The sequence below is a fragment of the Pollachius pollachius genome (assembly GCF_949987615.1).
Source record: "Pollachius pollachius genome assembly, chromosome: 3".
Lineage (NCBI taxonomy): Eukaryota > Metazoa > Chordata > Actinopteri > Gadiformes > Gadidae > Pollachius > Pollachius pollachius.
In genome coordinates this window covers 20,313,171-20,332,410 of record NC_136936.1, presented here as the reverse complement: position 1 = coordinate 20,332,410, position 19,240 = coordinate 20,313,171, and the positions used below count along the sequence as shown (strand labels likewise).

The 19,240-nt window shown below is 43.2% G+C and overlaps 1 protein-coding gene across 2 annotated transcripts in view; it reads right to left on the bottom strand.

The window, feature by feature from the left end:
- Positions 1-2,276: 2,276 nt before the first annotated feature.
- Positions 2,277-19,240, bottom strand: part of myo18ab (myosin XVIIIA b) — a 63,548-nt gene continuing 46,584 nt past the window's right edge. Inside the window, exons 34-41 of one of the 2 annotated variants that reach the window (XM_079733614.1) lie at positions 17,352-17,468; positions 15,599-15,682; positions 13,677-13,814; positions 12,986-13,171; positions 11,997-12,136; positions 11,182-11,226; positions 8,419-8,541; positions 2,277-3,753 (exon numbers count right to left, since the gene is read on the bottom strand). In XM_079733614.1, coding sequence (XP_079589740.1) covers positions 3,651-3,753; positions 8,419-8,541; positions 11,182-11,226; positions 11,997-12,136; positions 12,986-13,171; positions 13,677-13,814; positions 15,599-15,682; positions 17,352-17,468 — 936 coding nt within the window. In that variant the 3' untranslated portion in view covers positions 2,277-3,650. The remainder of the gene's footprint in view (positions 3,754-8,418; positions 8,542-11,181; positions 11,227-11,996; positions 12,137-12,985; positions 13,172-13,676; positions 13,815-15,598; positions 15,683-17,351; positions 17,469-19,240) is intronic. The other variant, XM_079733615.1, reaches the window with a different exon arrangement.

Here is a 19,240-nt window from a genome sequence, read left to right as displayed (position 1 = left end):
AGTAATCAGTCATTTCAAGGTGTGCACTAAGCATTAGAAAATGATTCCCATGAAATCCATCACCGGGCGGGGAACCAATTAGTGTCCACTCACTTGGCCGAACCAGACCACTCACATTACGCCATCGAGGCCTCTTGACAGCATTTTATGCTCGCCGGGTCTATCATGTTCCTCTTTTAACATCGTTATTAGGTCTATTTCGTATAAAAACTGTTTTGACTGCTCTTTTAATTCTTCACTTTCCATGGGCGCCGCCATTGTTTGTTTTATTCAGTTTAATGCAACCGATCATTGTTCATCATAAACTGACACTTCCTCTCCGGGCCCAAACACTGTTTGGTCTGAGCTTTTTAACATTTTGGAAATAGAGGATAAGGATAAAGCAAACGCACTACGCTTAGCACTGAAGACGCATTCCTCCATACTATGAGTCTCATTGCCACAAATCATTTGAAGGGGCTCAAATGAGAGCCATGTTGAAAGAGTGAATGCTACAGACTCTGGCCTACCTGGTGCCTTGAAAACCAGGCCCACACAGCCCCATATAACTGAACCTTGACTCAAGGTCACCTAATGCTTGTAGTCATTCTAAATAGTATAAAAAGTACTTTAAGCATTTTGTTTACCAATCATCCTGATTAATAACATCCTTTCATTACCGTGTAGACCTCTCCCTAGACCTCTCACCAATTAAAAGGCATTGGGCCTGATGCCAGATGCAGCATTGAATACCTCTAGGAGGTCATCAGACAACATTGAATATAAAAGCGGAGCTAGAAGAAGGAACTGAAAAATAAGAGGAAAATGAACGTCACTCAACTAAAATCTTGATGAAATGTAGTTATATCTGTCCCTGAGACTAAATATTTTGTATGTCGTTTTAATTTACCATAATCGCCAAATATAGTGTTGCAAATAAGCAATGATCAAATGAGATAGAATATCATGGAGCCATCAAACACTTGATGGCTTAGCAGGGTTTGGTTGCCATAAACTAAAGTGCTATCTCTAATGTATCTTAACATAAACTATATACAAATTAATATATGATTCAAGTTTACAAAAATATGCTGTTGTTAGTCGTTGATATACGTTTTCAGAAGGAATGAAGGGGTAAAAGAAAGATTGGGATGGGCTTTCTGCCTCATTCAGGTGACAAGGGTTCAAGTTGGCCCAAACACAAGATGGGTTATAAGATGCTCTGCCCATGGGGAACAGCAGCAGCACCAGCACATTTGGAAGGGTAATATGCTGGGTGCAAAACATCCACTTCTGCATGATTCTGCAGCCTCGCCTTGTCACTGTCTCTCAAGGGAAAATATATGCCTTTCTATAACATATTTTCACAGCTATTCCACACTGGGGCTCCCTCTTGCCTCTTCTATTCTTACTGCCAAGATGCATTATCGTTCAGTTAATGAATACTGAACAGCCCTGGGTCATTTGGGTTAGGAAGGTTCAAGGTTTGCAGACAGTAATCACCAGTTGCATGATACATTTCCATGAAAAAGGCTGCAGGAAATGAGGGGACTTCATGTTTGATTTTTCAACCAATTCAGATGGGCTGTGTTCAATTTGGCTCACTGTGCCCTCATTCCCTACATAGTGAACACTATATAGTGCACTATTCTGGCAGTTAGTGTAGGGAGAATTCCGACACTAATTATCTGCCAGAAAGCCATCTGCGTGATGTGTATTGGTCGCATAAACAAGCAGACACCTGTGAGCTCATTTGCATGAGATCCCGTATATGACGACCATCTCCATTGAATGAATCAGGTGACAATGAAATCGGCTATGCATCATTGGCTATGGTGAGATTATAAGTGTGTATCAGTTCTACATGTATTTGAAGGTGCAATTTGGGTATCATGTAGTGCACTATATAGGGAGCCCTGTAAACTAACATTTCGGACAACGCTATCGAATGGTGTCGCCCCAGATAGGGCACAAGTCAACCAATTTGAACGCAGCCTGTAGCTTAAATAAAGACGGGCTTGGATTCGATACCCTGGGCAAGTCCATAAATAACCGTCCCGCACATTCTTCAGGGCTATCTGGAGTTAAGCTGTACTGGATGACATAATGTGTGTGTAAGAATGGCAATCTGGACCTCACAAAGATTTATGACTTGCCTGCTATGAGAGCACACACACACAAAACACACACAGTCCGGAGGAGAGATATCTGGAGGCATTATATAACAATCACCATTATTTATTTACAATATATTAAAACTGTATGCAAAATTATTACCATAATAGCACATGGTGAATTTGTTCAATGACAATCAACATGAACCAGTTAAAAGCTTGCATAAATCATACATATATATTAAAGTATACGATAGGCAAAGTAATCTTCCTTAATTAAGTGGTTTATTGAGCCATTTTTATTAAGTGGAAGTCAAAAAATCCTCAACCAAGCTCATGACTGCATAGTGTTCAAGACAACCCATAAAAGGCAATGACACTCAACCTATTTTTTCTCAGTTTCAGGAAGCCCTCATGTTAAGATCCATGAACGATGTACAATTTGCTCAAAATATTGTATTTCTACTTCATAAATATTATAAATATGGCCGATGGGTTTGATGTCAAATATGAACAACCATGAAAGTCTTTATTATCATGTTTGCTTCTCAATGTGTTAACTTGGAAAAATGACATCATTAATCAGCACAAAGACCTTGAAGACACTCCACACAATCTTAATGAGTGTAGCGCAGTGAATAGCAACTCGGAGTGACTGAGGAGCTCAAGAGTAGTGTTTTTTTATCATGGCAACCTAAATTCAATGCCCATGTTAATTTCCTTTGGAAAGCAATGTAGGTCTGGTAGAAAATAAAAAGGCAGATCCTGTGTGACTAGCAGAGCTTAGTTAAAAATGATTCTTGCTAGAACACAGACGAAAATCTGAAAAGGCATTTTGCAGAAGTTACACTCAAGCTTTATGGAAATGCACTTCCTTGAGGGCCATACTCCAAACATATAATCAAACCAAATAAAAACGGGGGAGAAAGTGTTTTGCAGAGTAGTTATTGCCGCATCAGCATAAAAGGAAGAAAGTATTTGCCAGCAAAAGAAGGAAAAAGTAGCAAAAGGTTAGAAAACCTATCCGTTTTCAGTCTCCTCTGTCAGTTCACTCAAATCTACGTACAGCCGGACGAGACCAACTGTCGAGGAGTCTATTTCAATCACGGTGGTGTTTTTTGGTTATATATAGTGTGTGAGTATATATAATTGCAACCTCAAGTTCTTTGGCTCGGTTACAACAATAATGCAAGGCAGCGCGAATAGGGAAAGGCGTGCTGCCTAAGCCAAGCCACTGCCTCCAGACAGTGATCTGGGAACGCAGACTGTACACACTTCACCCAAACCCTTTAAGAAGCTAGCAATGCCAGTTCCGCACAGGATTAACAACATAAGCGACAAGATGCTTTCCGGCAGGAAATTAATATACCTTGGGGAGTTCATCTTGTGTTTGAGTGTGTGTGTGTGACTGCTACGTCTACAGACGCAAACATTTGGCACAAATTGCATGCAAGGAGAATAAAGTGATGGAAAGCGTGACCAGTGTGTGCATCATCACTCCAATGCATCGGGCTGTCAGGAGGTCCCTGCCACCTTCAGGGGGCCGCTGTGTTCGTATCAACAGCGGGGGGAGGACAGGCGCACACTCCTCTCTTCCTTTTCTTCCTCCTCCGCCTCTTCGTCAGATCTGTCAAAGCAGAATCGACGCTGACTCGTTGGGCTGAGAAAGGAAAGAAGACGAGACAACTTATTTTTAGTACTTGATATGTTGCAGAGACCGGAGATGAGAAACACCTTCGTAGATTATGTAGTAAGTACATGGATCCGCCTAATCTTAATGTTAAGCATTCCAACAAAACAGGCCACACTGTGATACACAATCACGTGCAGTGCCCAGTCAGCAAAGTGGTACTTTAAAAAATCTATGAACATACGTACACCTTAGATCTATACTTTGTATTGGTGATTGGTAAAAAAATTGGTATTGGTAAAAGAAAAATAAGATGTTAAGTAAATTATCTAGTTATCTAACGAAATGATGCCGGCTTGCAAACTACTGTGGCTTTTAACATTATATAACATTCATCTGTTTAGATATTGCAAAACTGGTGGTTAATGTGTCCATTGTGCACCTTAAATTAAGTCACTAGAAGGTGGCGATCGATGCTTTGGGTCTAATTAAGCCTGTAGTTATGGGGCTGCAGGGAAGATGGCTTGACTTAATTTAGGACTGCTCTTATTTTTTTACCATTTAAGGGTAATAAATCACAGAGGTTAAGGAGGGAATTTGGGGTAGAAAGTCTTTCACGAGATTAATGCGTTTTAATCCCACGGCTAAAAACTCACTGTAGGAAAATACATTCACAAAATATCTTTCTAGCCCGGTTCTCCCTATTACTGGTGAATAATTCACAGAAACCGTGATATGTCATAGTTTTTTAACTTCATAGCAGTTTTATGTTAAAGATCCCATGGCATGGTTTCTGAGGTTTTCTAACATATATATGAGGTTCCCCTAGCCTACCTATGCTCCCCCGGTAGCTAGAAATTTAGTTGGGTGTAAAACGAGAAACGAAAAAACGAAGCTCAGACACGCCGTTTTGGGTTTTTCCCCGCATGTATCGTCGTCATAAGGGGAGATGCCACCTCCCCTTTCTCTGCCTTGCCAGCCCAGAGAATTTGGCCCGGCGATGTGCAACAACCTTGCGAGCGCCACGTGTGTGTGTGTGTGTGAGTGTGTGTGTGAGATTACACACAATGTAACGCAAGTGTTGTACACTTCTTTGTTATTTGGATAACCGTTCTGCTCTTGGTGCTATGGCGCACAACACGTCGCTTCTTTGACATCTCTGGTAGTTCCACAACGAGACTGTAGTTGGGGTTATCTCAGCCATCGTTGAGCCCCGCTGCCGCAAGGCACCACCGCCCGGCAGCGGGCAGCGGGCAGCCGGCAACCAGAGACGTCGAAGAACCGGACGCAGTCGGTTGTGATTCATAATATCGTCTGGAGGCGCACACAGCTTTTGGCCGTGATAATATGTATTGTATGATATTATTAAGATATAGAGCTGCAGGACGCAAGTGTTGTACACTTCTTTGTTATTTGGATAACCGTTCTGCTGTCGGTGTTATGGCGCATAACACGTCGGACTCTCGTCTCTGGTATTTCCACAACGAGACTCGTAGTGGGGGTTATCTCAGCCATGGTTGAGAAAGAATTGGGGGAAAGGAACTTTGGCTTTGACTCCCTGAAGTACATGAACCGCGACATGGAGGAGAAAGCGATTGTTGCCCGCGATTTAATCCTGCTTGAGCCCCGCTTCCTGGTGCCTAAGTGCTGCCCACTGACCGCTGCAGGGGTGAGGCTCCCTCCGCAGCGGGGCTTCAGCGGGAGACAATCGCGGGCAACAATCTCTTCTCCTCCATTTCGTGGTTCAGTCTACTTCAGATTGATGTGGAAGAACCAGAGACGTCGGAGAACCCGACGCAGTCGTTTGAGATTCATAATATCGTCTGGAGGCGCACATAGCTTTTGGCCATCATAATATATATTATATGATATAGATATCTACGTATACTATGATATTATTTAGATATAGAGCTCCAGGACTCCCGCCGGAGCACCCGGAGTGTTCTAGAATATTTACAGAACACGGCCAACGGCTGTGTGCGCCTCGCCATTGCGATACATCCACTGTAAACAGCGCATGGTACCGTGGCCACAAGCTGCTCAGGGCCACACCCCCACCCTCCTCCTTGACCCGCCTCTCTCCTCCCCATTTGCATTAAAGATATAGACACCGAAACGGCACGTTTGGGGAAAGCTCAATGTGCGACTGGCTTCGTAGTGGCTGTAATTCTGCACCACGGCTGAATTTCGGGAACGTCTTCAAATACTGTGTTAGGGGCCCACTAATATCTATATTAAAGCATCCATAAAGCAGCATGCCATGGGACCTTTAAAACGTTACATTATAAATAGGAAAATTAAAAAACAAGGTGTAAATGCCCACGTATCAAAGTGACAAAAGAAGTGAAGGTCAATGGTTAGAATCACACCATGCTCCGGGGTCATTCTTCGAGTCACAACACAACAAGGCAAACACCTACTGCCTGCCTCATTCACTGTCTGGCCGGTACAAGTACTTCATCATCAGGTTGTCCACTTTCTTCTTCCTTTTTTTGTCATCCTTTTTGTTGGGGGTCTTGTCATTGTCACCATCACCAGGGGATGCTGCCTCTTCCCTTGCCCCGTCGGAGTCCTTCTGTCCGGGCGCTCTCTTAACACTGTTGGCGCTGCGGTAGGAGATGGTGGACGCCCCGGAACTGGAGTCAGACTCCGAGTCTGATTCAGACTTCGATGAAGACGATGATGAGGAGCGACCCTTCTTCTTTGACTTCTTCTTGGACTTCTTGCCCCCCTTCCTCGAGCTGCTCCTGCTGTGCCGGTCGTCGGCGGAGCCCTCCGACTCGGAGCTGTGGCCTCTTCTCTTCTTCTTGCTCTTGCCTTTGCTCTTGCTGCTGCTGCGGCTGCGGGAGCTCATCCGACTGGAGCCCCTCAGGCAGTCCACGGCTGAGGCCGAGCGTCTGAGGCTGCTGCCACTCCGGGGATTTTTCTCCGCCATCCGGCTCCTTTTGCCATCCTCCTTCTCCTCTTCGTCCCGGGTCTTTCCCTTCTCAGCCTCGGAATCCTCCAGGCTTGTGCGCTTGAACTGGATGGGCTTGAAGCTCAGCACCTCGTTGATGGCCTTCTCCAGGTCGGGGTCCAGGTAGTTGCGGTGGCTGACGGGCTTGACGTCACACGTGTCCAGTGTGTCGTCATCGTCGCCCAGTGACGATCTGGCTCGTGGAGGCATGGAGACGCTGCGTCCTGTCGAGGACTGGGGACTGTGCGACGACCTTTCGGTGAAGGCCACGCTGCGCCTGTCGTCAACGTCAAACTCACTCAGGCGGCAGCTACGCGCCACCGAGATGCGTGAGTCGGCGCGGCTCATGCTCCCTGGGCTGCGGCCGCCGGAGCGTCGGGTCAAACCAGGGCTGCCGGGACTGCGCCTTCCATACGACGACTCCCCGAGGTTACCGCCACCGACTTGGGACAAGCCCCGACGCTGTCCCAGAGAGCTGCCCAGTTGTGAGCCAATGGTGGACTTGGTGTCGTCATCTGGACTATACTCCCGGACTGAATAAGCATGACTGTGAATGGTTGATTCCATGTCAAAGTCTGCCAGACGGCTGTCCATTCCCTTCCTTGCTGAATAGGCCTTGGAGAAGACTGATTCTCTGTCATCCATATCGTCCCCAGCAAGGGGTTTTCTCCATGAGGGGATTGAAGAGCCATCAGCATGATCTGCTGTTCTGGGTTTGGATTTGGTGAACGAGGTCAGGGGCTTCTGTGAGCCACCGTTCTCCTTGAGAGTGCTTAAGAGGGAGTTGTCGTCACCCTTCCCGCCAATGGAATCTTTAAGTTGGGGGTGCTTTCTGTAGCTCAGAGAGCTCATTACTGACACGGGTCGGTTTGAATCTACCTCATTGACCTCTTTATTGGCCTCTTTCCATTCCTTAGCTTCCTTTGCATCTAAGTTTACAGCAAATCTAAAGACAAAAAAGGGGTGTAGGCAGAAAGGGTTCCAGGGAAAGTGAAAGATATATGGAAGTGGTAAATGGGAAGGAAATGAAAGGAGAAAAATAGACAGATTGAAGAAGGCTGAATAATGAATCGATGAATGAATTCAAAGGAGTAAATAGAAAACGTTAACCAATAAGGCATCAATAAAAAGATAATATAAAATATCGGTATTGCCAGCTCATCATTGGTACAAAGTGCAGCAATGAAACATAGACTTTCTTTGACAGAATATAGGACGTTGGCTTGCAGTAAACCAAAACTTTGTTCAGCACAATGTAGCACAAAAGGCAAATACTTAACCTACAAAGGGAAGCATTAATAGACGCAGTCTATGGGGAACGTAGTAGGTACGATTAAAAACAATCCAAACTTTTCAAAAGTTGGAGATGGCTTACCAAAAGGAGAGGAGTTATATATCCTAGTAAAGAGACAAATTTAGGGCAAACGAAAGCCGTCAGCTGGCAGAAACCTCCATTAATCTCAGGGAGAGGCTCAGGTAGACTGTGCCAGCTGGCTACTGGGCATGTCGATAAATCTACCACATTTCTTTTAAGGAAAGGCCGCCTGCTATCAAGAAGGCACCAATAAAGAAAGAGATATTGAATGCGTTTGAGTAATTATTGAAAATCAGAGTGCGGTCTTCCATTGCTATGGTTTCTCTTGAACATGTAGACTCAAGGTTAAAAGGCATGAGCAGCCAAACAGCGACTGATTGAATGATATAGTAAAGCAAGCAAACACATTTTACATTATACTGACCTGGAACTTTTAAGGCTGCCATCATCAGAGAGGTTCTTGCTGTACCCCTTGCTTTTGGAGAGCCAAGATTTAACTCCATCCACACGGTTCTCAGCCTCAGAGTCTGTGTCTGATCCACCCTCGCTAGAATGGAGGAGAGAAACAAAAACATAGGTAAGACAAAGGAAAGTAAAATGTAATACGATATTATGGGGAAAAGAGTCGAGAGGGGTAATTAGAAAATGGGCAACAGTCGACAAAGGGTTGCAGTGATTCTCGGCTGCCTATGCTTAAGCAAAGTGGGAAAATGTTATATATTTTGTAGCTTTATTCTAGATGTTAGTGCTACCCTGGAGGGGGGCAAACAACACTTCTCTATGACAGCAATGTGCGCCGACACACTCACAAAGATGAACCCTGGAAAACACATGCACACAAAAGCCTATACCTCAAACACACAAACACTGTTACCAAAGCAACCACACAGCATTTCTCTGATGGAAAGCATAACCCAGAAGTTATTGTGCACTAAAATGCACTCAAAAAAACCTAACAATTTCCCTTGGGTAAAATAATCACCAAAAAATAAAAGACCCAGCTTTAATAAACCATTTTAGCCTTGGGTTACGAATAATAATTGAGCAGTCATTAAATAGATGGATCTTCGCTCTTGCATACTTCACAACACACGCACGCATAAGCAGCCTCCGTGTTTGACAGATTGATTCGGTACACAGCTGGACACAGCAGGGTTTTCTTTCTCTCTAAATTATCATTACGCATCGATGAACTACTGAGAGGGCGCTGTCATGGAATTTGACACGGATGGAGAGCACAACTCTCATTAAGTGCCGTCAATGCCCACCACCCACGCAGCGTTACAAAATGACATTCTATCAGCCTAATCGTTTCAGAGAGACATCATGGGGGTGGTTCAGAACCAGGACATCTGTAACTGAATACCCCACTGTGGAATTGGAGGAAAATTCATTTTAACTGTAACTGCATCCACGGAAAATCACATTACCTCTCCCTTTTCACTACCTTTTGCTTTGAGAAAAAGTTAGGACTTGAGTAGACACAATAACATATCACTCATAAGCGTGTGGTTTGTTTTGCAGGCCATGTTTGGGCTATTACTGTTGGTGCGTGAATACATGTTCTGGTGAAGCTACAACAAAGGCTCAAAGTCTTTGAAGTCTTCAAAGGTTTGAAGAGGAGCAGCAGAAAACCCCTGGTAGAACGACCCACCATCCTGACCCTCCTGGGCGGAGCCAGGCTTCACAATCAGGTGAAAGACATAACCAATTTGTGATTGGTCGACTTGATTGGTCGTTTGTATTCAAAGACCTGGCTCGGATATAACAAGTAGCAAAATCCATATGCTTGTAAATTTAGTGCACAACTCTTTAGAGTTCAGTGTTAGTCGCGTTGGATCCCAGATCCTCTTCACAGCATTCTGATCACGGCTTCTCCCAGGTCTGCAGCCAAGACAACAACGGCGGGCACGTTGTAATCGAGTGCTTCACACATGGTGTCAACCACAATTTATGTCCTTGACCACCACACTATTAGTTAAGCTTCGCTGAAAGCCTGGGGGGGAGCAAACAAACAGAGTGCAGAGGAGACATTAATTGTCGGTGACAATCCGCCGCCACTGGTTGTACATCTCTGTTACACACTATTACATTCATCATTAGCTCCTATGTATCCCCTTCTGCCTCACTCTGTGTCCTCGTCTTAGAGACCCTTGTGGTGCAGGACGCCTCACACGCAACCAGTCGAGCCCCTGTAGGTCTCTTGTAACACACTGAGGCAAATGTAGGTGTTCTGATTAACAATGAGCTATTCTGAATCCTTTTGTCTGACTGTTAGTTAAAGAGCGAATGAATCTCATTTCAATGTAACCCCTGATTGACTGGCAGTCAGACCGAGAAAGTATGATTATTCATGGTTTTTCTTGCAATTTGCAAATTTTCTTACATGCCTTCCTGACACCAAACACTATAAAAAGGTTGACAAACACACAAACACCTGGGAGGACCAGGAGTGGTTAGCGGTGGGATCGCCTGCACTTTTTTCATGGGCAGGATGGATTTTTAAGACATGGGAGCACAATGCATTATTCAACCAGGAGCAAGTAAATGATTGATGAGGGACATGTCTCCCTTTTCTAGATCAGGATGGCAGCAGACCAGACATGGTGTCATCCCCCGGGTGACCAGGGGGCCGCCGGCTGCAGAATGTTGTTTAAACAAGGCAGGGCAGAGTCCCAACAGCCCTGCCTCAGATGGAGGACATCTCAGAGCAGGGCTGGAAAACTCTCCAAGGAAACCGAAACCAGACCGGATGTTATTTTAGCAACTGACCCCGATGTCCCTGACACAAGGCAACAGAATCTATGCAATATGTACTTACTATTCCCCTGACGGCCTTGTTTGAGGGTTATCCAAACAGATAACACTGAGAGGGTTTGTCTCATGCTTTGGGCAGGGAAAAACAGCGTGGTGAGTGTTGAAGCATGCAGCTTGAGCCAGCGTGCGGTGGAGGGTTAACTCTTCTGGATCAATTTGGGAACTGCTGCTGCACGTTGGATGATGCAGTATTTTTGTGCCGCCACAAATCCACAAATTTGGATCATTTTCCAATGTGAGATACTTGACTTGAGTTAGTTACTTTCGTCTTAAACTATTGTATATGTTCTCTGAAATGGCAGTATACTACATCATCCCGAGCAGGTAAATATTGCAAGCCTACAAACTAACACAAGCCTCAGTTCCTCACGTTCGGTTTTTTCTTTTCTGATACTTTGTCACCATGTCTTGCAAACTGGTAATGGTGGAGCGACAAATGATGAAAGGAATGAAAAAGCATGTTAAAATCAACAATAAAATTTCACAAGAACCAAAAATAAACTTGAATGATGAGAAAGGACGAAAAAATCTAACCCTGTGGCAAACAATATTTTCAAAGTAAGAAATATTTGCTGACGCTGACAATGGCGAAGACAGCAATTTTTTTAACAACCATCATGCCTGGTTTTTAAAAAAATCTGAATTCTATTGCAGAGGTTGTTTTGGTTACTGCACTCACTGACATGATGTATTCTAAGGACACTGGTACAAGGAAACGTGACCAAGTTAAGTCAACTCAACATATGTTAGGAAAACATCCTTCGGATTCAGGCTCCCTCATTAAAGGGTTTACTTTTTTTGTGTTATTTCAGACAAAGAAACATTCAATGTTTTTTTCCTCTTGCCTAAGGTATTTTCTTTGACTTTATTTGCTGATTAGTATAATAAACTGCATGTATATTTTTGTCACTCTCCTCATTATCTCTGATTATTTTTCTTTTACCCTTGGTCAAACGAGAAGCACTGTACTTTTTTTTTTTTTTACAATCAGCCTAGCGTAAAAAACTATAGCGAGCTAATCATTCTCATCTGCTTACTTGGATTTCGGACAGCTCGGTCTAATGCTACGCCAGTCCAATTGTAAACAGGGCTGATTGAAAAAAAATATTGTACGATGCCTCTCCTATATGTATCTCTGTCGTATCACATTCCTTAATCCAAGATTGTCGGGGTCAGCACGTGTACCTGTTGATGAGGTCTTCATTGTCATCACTCTCCATCTCATCCTCGATGGCTGCTTGAAGGTCCCCGATTCTCTTGAAGGCCAGCTTGAGATCAGCCTGCAGGCTCTGGTTGGCAGCCTCAAGGCTCTCAATGTCCATTTCCTGCCAATCAAGAGGGAACATCGTCAGAGAGAAATGAGAAGTTATTACGTAGCTGTCATTTTTGCTGTTGTATGTTAATAATACAGATCCACATCCAGTCATGAGATAACCGGCATCGATAAAGAGACTGTAGAAGTGTTTGACTGCATTTCAGTGTAAAAAACAAATGCTGCACCATTCCATTTAGCAGAGCAGTGACAATGCACAACGAGTCTAAACAGAGCTATATTTCCCCAGTGCGAGTTGTATGATATGGCAGCGGCTGTTGACACAGCTTGCATTTTACGTGTTTTGGATCGTCTTTGATGGTTTCAAAGTGCAGGCAAACTTTAGAAGTTTTCCTGACATTGTGTATCCTTCTAGAATTACTGTCTATATGTCTAAAATGAGGATAGTGCCACTGTCATCACACAAAGGGCTTATCAAACAAACAATGAGGACATTTATTGGTAGCAAATGATACATTTCTAACAGGAGACCCCATATCCCATTGTATAAATAATTGGCTTTTCCTTCTAGAATCCGAGCAATGCTGTGATGTCCATCACTTAGCACTCATTTTGTGATTTGACTCACTTAGCAACCCCATCTTCCCGTCATTGAAACACACAATGTTTCAATGACGATTCTGACTATTAAAGATAACGCCAGTTAAATGGCTTTCAACTAAAGACTTGAATCGTCCTAGACTCTATGCCACCCCTAGAATGATTCCGTTTCTGTATGTCTTTGCGTAGTAAAGGAATGAAAACCAAATAAACACAACAAAAGGTCCACATCTGTATCTGTATCAGCAGTAAGAACATGGTGCATCCCTGGCTAGAATAGCATGCATACTGTCGTCCCTACCAGCTCGTGTTTCTTCCGACTGGCCTCGGCCTCCTTCTTGGCCAGCTCGCCCATCTCCTCCTTGACGTCCCGGATCTGCCTCTGCAGCCTCTTGTTCTGCTCCTTCTCCCGGTTCTCCGTGGTGCTGCAGTGGTCCCGCTCCTCCATCAGCTTCTCCAGGTTCTCTTTGAGGCGGGCCACCAGACTCTGGAGAGCCACAAGAAGGGTACAGGAATCAATGCATAGGGGCCACAAAACACATGGCATGTATACATGTATATTACAAACATTTTGTACAATGTAAACATAAAAAAAATAACATTGTAAAACTCTCTTTTTGGATCTGAGCATTTTTTTGCTTCTGCTCATTCTCTGAAAGAGGAATATTGAGAACCATAAAATAAACTTTGCCTGATAGCTCCCACATTAGCGGCTGTCCTGGCATATATTTTACATAGTAAGTGGCTGTCCGACCCCTTGCGGCTATATTGATTGAGATTTAAAAGCTTCAACTTAAGTCCTAGCCGTTGTTTTTTGCAGTTGTAAAGAACCAATACCAATTGAGTTGAACCACTTAGCAGCAGTTCTTGAAAAAAAAATAAAATACTGTGGTGAGCTAAAGAGTGTTCTTTGACTCCACGCTGGCTTTGGAACAAATGGTCCACACCGCTTCCCCGTGCCAACACAGCCCCAGTCTGCTGTCTGCTCCTACCTCCAGGCGTTTGACCTGAGTCTTCTCAAACTCCAGCCTGGTCTCCAGCTCCCGGACCTTGGTCTCCTGGCGGCCCACCTGGGACCTCTCCACCGTGGACTGCTCCTTGAACTCCAGCTGACTCTGCAGAGCTTGCATCTGTGGAAGGTGCCACACACACACACACACACACACACACACACACACACACACACACACACACACACACACACACACACACACACACACACACACACACACACACACACACACACACACACACACACACACACACACGATTGAGCTGGTTGTAACAACATGGCTTTTTATTGCCGTGGTAAAATGCTATTTCGCCCCTCTGGAAAACTGGTGCTTCTGGAAGCAATCAACATCTTAAAAATACATAATATTAAATAATAAATAAAGAGTGCAGGGCTGAAGACTTTCTGTTCTTTGCTGTGTGTGATGTGTTCACTCAGGGGCAATTGATTATGGTCCATATTCTCCATCCATCCTCCATATATAAGAACTAGCTTGACACTGTTCTGTCCAGACTCCAGCATGGATTCATGGTAGGACTTTGCTTCAGAAGCAGCAGCCCTTCATTACTGGACCTCTTCATATCCATAATTTACAGCCTTCAAACATGCCACAGAATACATTTAATTCTTCTAAAAGTACTAGTTTTCAAAGCGATTTCAAAGCTTTGAGAAAGATTCAGCTTTTCGACTGCAAATAAAATATGTGATGTGCAAATGAGTAAGAAGAAACTAAGGATGACATCAACTATAATCTAACTAGCTAACTAACCAACTATTGAAATTCAGTTTATCCATTCTCATTCACAATTGAAATACACTGATGTGTTTAAAAGCTTATACTGTATTTTAAATACATGTAGGTGTTTAAGAGCATATACTGTATTTTAAATAAAGCTTGATTTGTGAATAGTGTTTACCAAAAAGGAATGAGAAAAGCAAGTGGAAAGTGACAAAGTCTTTGGTGTGTGTGTGTGTGTGTGTGTGTGTGTGTCTGTCTGTGTGTCTGTGTGTCTGTGTGTCTGTCTGTCTGTCTGTCTGTCTGTCTGTCTGTCTGTCTGTCTGTCTGTCTGTCTGTCTGTGTGCATATCAGATGGGGTGAGGTGGCTCAACAGAAGCCTCTCCACACGCTTCCTGCCACTGCAGATAATTTGTTTTTAAGAATAAGACAAAGCGATTGAAGGTACAGCTATGCATGGCAAAGCTTAAAGATAGCTCAAGATATATAGGCCTGATAGCTCCCTTGGTGGCCATGCTTCATTTAAGTCTTAGAGCTTTTGATTTGGGAGCCTGTGGGATTGGGCTTGCCAGAGAAACAAATTAAATGACAGGTCTACCTCTACAGCTGGCAGCAGATATCTCCATAAGCCAACAAAATCTTAAAATGGAAGCAATTAAATATTATGAAAAAAGTATATATGCGACATTCAAAAAATGCAGGCATTTGGTGATAATCTATTGAGGCTAACACAGTTGCTATACAGAGGAAGACAGAAGCTGTCCCAGTTCTACTTCAAGGGTAGCGAGACACAGAACTAATAACAGTCAAAGTACAGGAGTGGACAGCCCTGCCAGCCATTAGGCTGCTGGCTAGCAGGAGGCCACGTTATTCTATTCATCATCGTAATGGCAGCAGCAGAACTAAGGGGGCATTGAAACTGTCAGCAGAGCCATACAAAGTCAAAGGTAATAATATGGACACTAGGGTGCTAATAGTTTGATGGATGGTCGTAGTAAAAGCCAAGATACAACCCTCTTCATCTGAAACTATTGTGCCATACGTTACGCTATCATATCTATCTACTGCTATTTGTCACCGTTCAATGACAGCAGCAATCAGCAATCTGAATGGAAACAGCCCCATCCACAATGCGCTCTGATTGTCCTACTAGTGTGCTAGCATACCTTCTCCTGGACCTCCTGCTTCTCCTTGAGGGCCTCCTCCAGCTGGGCCTGCAGGTCGCTGATCTGGCCCAGGTTCTGAGCAGCCTGGATCACACAGAAACAGAAGGGGGTCAGTGGGCTTCGGACACAGTCTATAACTTCCACTCAGGACAGTGAGGGCTCTTTAATGGTTATTTAACATATTCTGGAAAATTGTCTTAGCAGCTGTTTAGTTTTTCGGGAACGTCTTACTAACACGCATGTTCACACCAAAAGCAAGTGTTCGCACCAGTTTGATTGCGCAAACTTCCAAACACACACACAATTGTAGGAGGAGGGGCTTACCACTTACCATTTGGATATTTGGAAATGCTACGAATATTCAAAGCCTGAAATTATGTATTTTGTCAAGCCCTAGTTTCCATGCCCAGAGAAACATGTGAATAAGTGGTATTCCAACACAGACAGAGACACGTGACAGAGAGCATTACTGAGGCAACACAGGAGTTAGTTAAAGAGCAATGAATCTCATTTCAATGTAACCCATGTGAGCATTTTGAAAAGAGTGCTTTTTTCCCACCAGATGAATCTCTCTGCGCCCTCGGCAAACCCCAGTTGGAGTGGATCTGGCTCACTTTACAGAAAGGACGGATGCATTCAAAGCTGCTAGCGCCAGATCACTCATCCTTCCATCAAGGGCGTTTGTAAAAATCCCTTATGCTCGTCTCATTTTAACAGCTCATCGGTTCGCATGAAAATATATTAATTCTTATGTGTGGACCTACACAGTACATGCAGAAATAATAGACAGACTAAACACTAAAAGGAATCCCATTTTTGGCTCCTTGCCATAGCATGGTAGCATGCCGCCTCACTGACATGTTTCTTGCCGTGTGAGTGTGTATTTGTGCATCCCAATAGATCCATTTGCATTGAATTAGTTTAACCTAGGGATCTTATGCAAGTTTGGAATGAACGCCTGTATCTGTGTGGCACTTTAGGATTGTCTTTATTTGCTTAGGATTAAGTTTATTCTGCAAACAGTTTTCCAAATGCAAACCACCGTTTTAAATGAATTAAATGTTATTATTAATGTTATTCCTTGGACGATGATTAAGGTTTTGTGCTTTAGCTCTTAAGTTTAATAATCAAAGTCTGATGGCCCAAAAAATCCATTCTGCAGGATCGGGGCATTTCACTTTCTTTGACTTCATATTTATTTTCGACCAATAATGTGGCTGATCTATAAGTGTGTAACTTGTTTACAGTGAACACAAACTATCACTAGAATACTTGTCCCAGTGGGAAGACAAGCTAAAACATCTAATTAAGAAAAGTGTCCTTAAATGTTTCAAACAAAGAACGGGTAGCCACTGTAGAAATACACTTAATAAACCCCCCTCTGGAAGCTTCATCCAATTGTGCAAATAAGTATTTGAATATCTCTGTAAGGAAACAGGGAACAAGGTGTGTCTCCGCCCTTCTCAGCTTTTGATTTACGTCCAAGGCTCTATGCCGTCTCTCGCAAGAAGTTCTACTTTAATACAGGAGGACTGCTGGATCCGAGATTAGTGAAACCCAAACTCAAACAACCTCTGTGTTTAGTAGGTACGGTAGGGTTTGCAATTGCAAAGAAATGTTCACTTTATCAATCAAATTGCAGTCCCAAGGAGGAGTGGCAGATTTGCACATGATTCAAATGAACAAGATGAAAGTAACTATTGTGAGGGGGCGAACAGAGCTGAAGTGACGTGAGTAAGGGTGTGATGCAGACCTGAGACACAGCAGACTTGTGCTTCTTCACAAGCTCGTTCAAGTCCTCCTGGTCTTCCTCTATGCGGGACTGTAAGTCATTCTTCTCCCTTTGCAGACGGCTGAACTGCTCCTCCAGCTAAAAGAGACAAGAGAGAAGTAAAAAACACATGAATAATACATATGGCAATATCGAGAAAGCCTTGTAGGATCCAAAAGTAGTTCAAATGTTTTCAAATGGTATAAATATTTGTGGTATTCTGTGGTGTAAGAAAATAGGGGTGCCGTAAAAAAACAACACATTTACTTGACTTTGCCTGCAATTTATTACACCTTCTTTCATTTGTGTTTTTGTTTGACATACTGTCATTTGTTATCTTCTTCTAAAGCGAGAAATCTGTGTGTGCGTCCTCAACACATACCTAGAACGGTTAAACTGATCTACTACACACTTCTGTAGTAGATTGAGTGTGTATTGCGTGGGACCCGAGGATGTGCAATGTTGACATATTTGGACAAATGACACATTCAATATGATCAACTTTAAACAAAAAGATAACCATCGGGGGGAGAGGCTTCAGGGATCAGCGGACAGACTCAAGCATTTCTTTAAGTACGTAAGAAACAGTCTTACACAAGCCACAGTTCACTTCTTCATCGTCAGGATGGGAAGTCTTTCTCATAGATAACTGACTTCCATTATAACTAATAGCTCGGTGATCACCTGCAACAGGGGTACATTTTGTGAAACTGTGAGGTAATCTTTTTTTTACTATAGACGCAAACCTTTGCACATTACCTAAGGGGGATGTCCAAGATGGGTCCACGAAGTTAGAGGTCCCTGAAGTTCTCTGAAGTGGATTTGTGATGGTTTGAATAATTGTGGCTCAAGAAAAAAAACCTTATTTAAGGTCGAGCATGACTAAGCAGCACGTGTACCAAATTTTTGGTCATTTGGGCTTCTGGTTTTTCACAATTGTTTAAGTTTCAAAGTACAAAAACAAAATCGATATAGATGGACCTTATTGGTCCTTCAGCATGTCAGATTATTCCAGAATACCAAGTTCCCCGCAGCAAACTTGCGCCACTACACTTGCGTCGGCGAAAAGCAAGGCGTGTTCTGGCGCAAATTATACATGGGGCTGTTTTACTGATCGATTTTGCAATTGCGCCACTGACCAGCAAAGACCTGGTCTAAATGCCCTAGCGGATAGCGCAGTCGGTGTTGCTATTTTGACGTGCCTCGGCAAAAAATATTATTTTTATATATATAAAAATAATATATATGATGTCAAAGATTGTTCATATGTGAACTGAATTGAAATAGGATTCAATGGATTTTTTTTTCCATAGGGGCTGCATGAATGAACACTGTATTAGGCTATGTCATGTGTTAAATAATATTAACAATAATAAACTTGAGCAAAGTATATCCCAGACTTCCAAAACAAAATCTTGTTTTAGGGTAAATGATAATTTACCCTATTTGGGAGCGAACAGCTGATACAGCGGTTATAAGTTGTACTTTAAAATCAATGCATATGCAAACACCGTACAGCAAACACATATTTCCTTGACACAGACATCGTGTACAAGCACATCACTTTCGGATTGAGCATTTGAAAGTGAGAAAACATAGTTTTACCTCGAGTGAGTGTTTAAAGGAATGAATGAATGCAGGTGATGCTTGGCACGCGTGTGTCTGTTTAAACACGCAAACTAAACACGTAGGCTGACGCATAATACAGTCCATGGCAATGTATATTAACGGGGGGACGCATGCATATTATGAACACAAGTCGATAAAGATAATGTATACAATACTGGTAACAAATTATGTTTGTTAATGTATTGTCGCATATCATTAAATAGACCCCAAGTTGCGGCCACAGGACCGCATATCATATATGT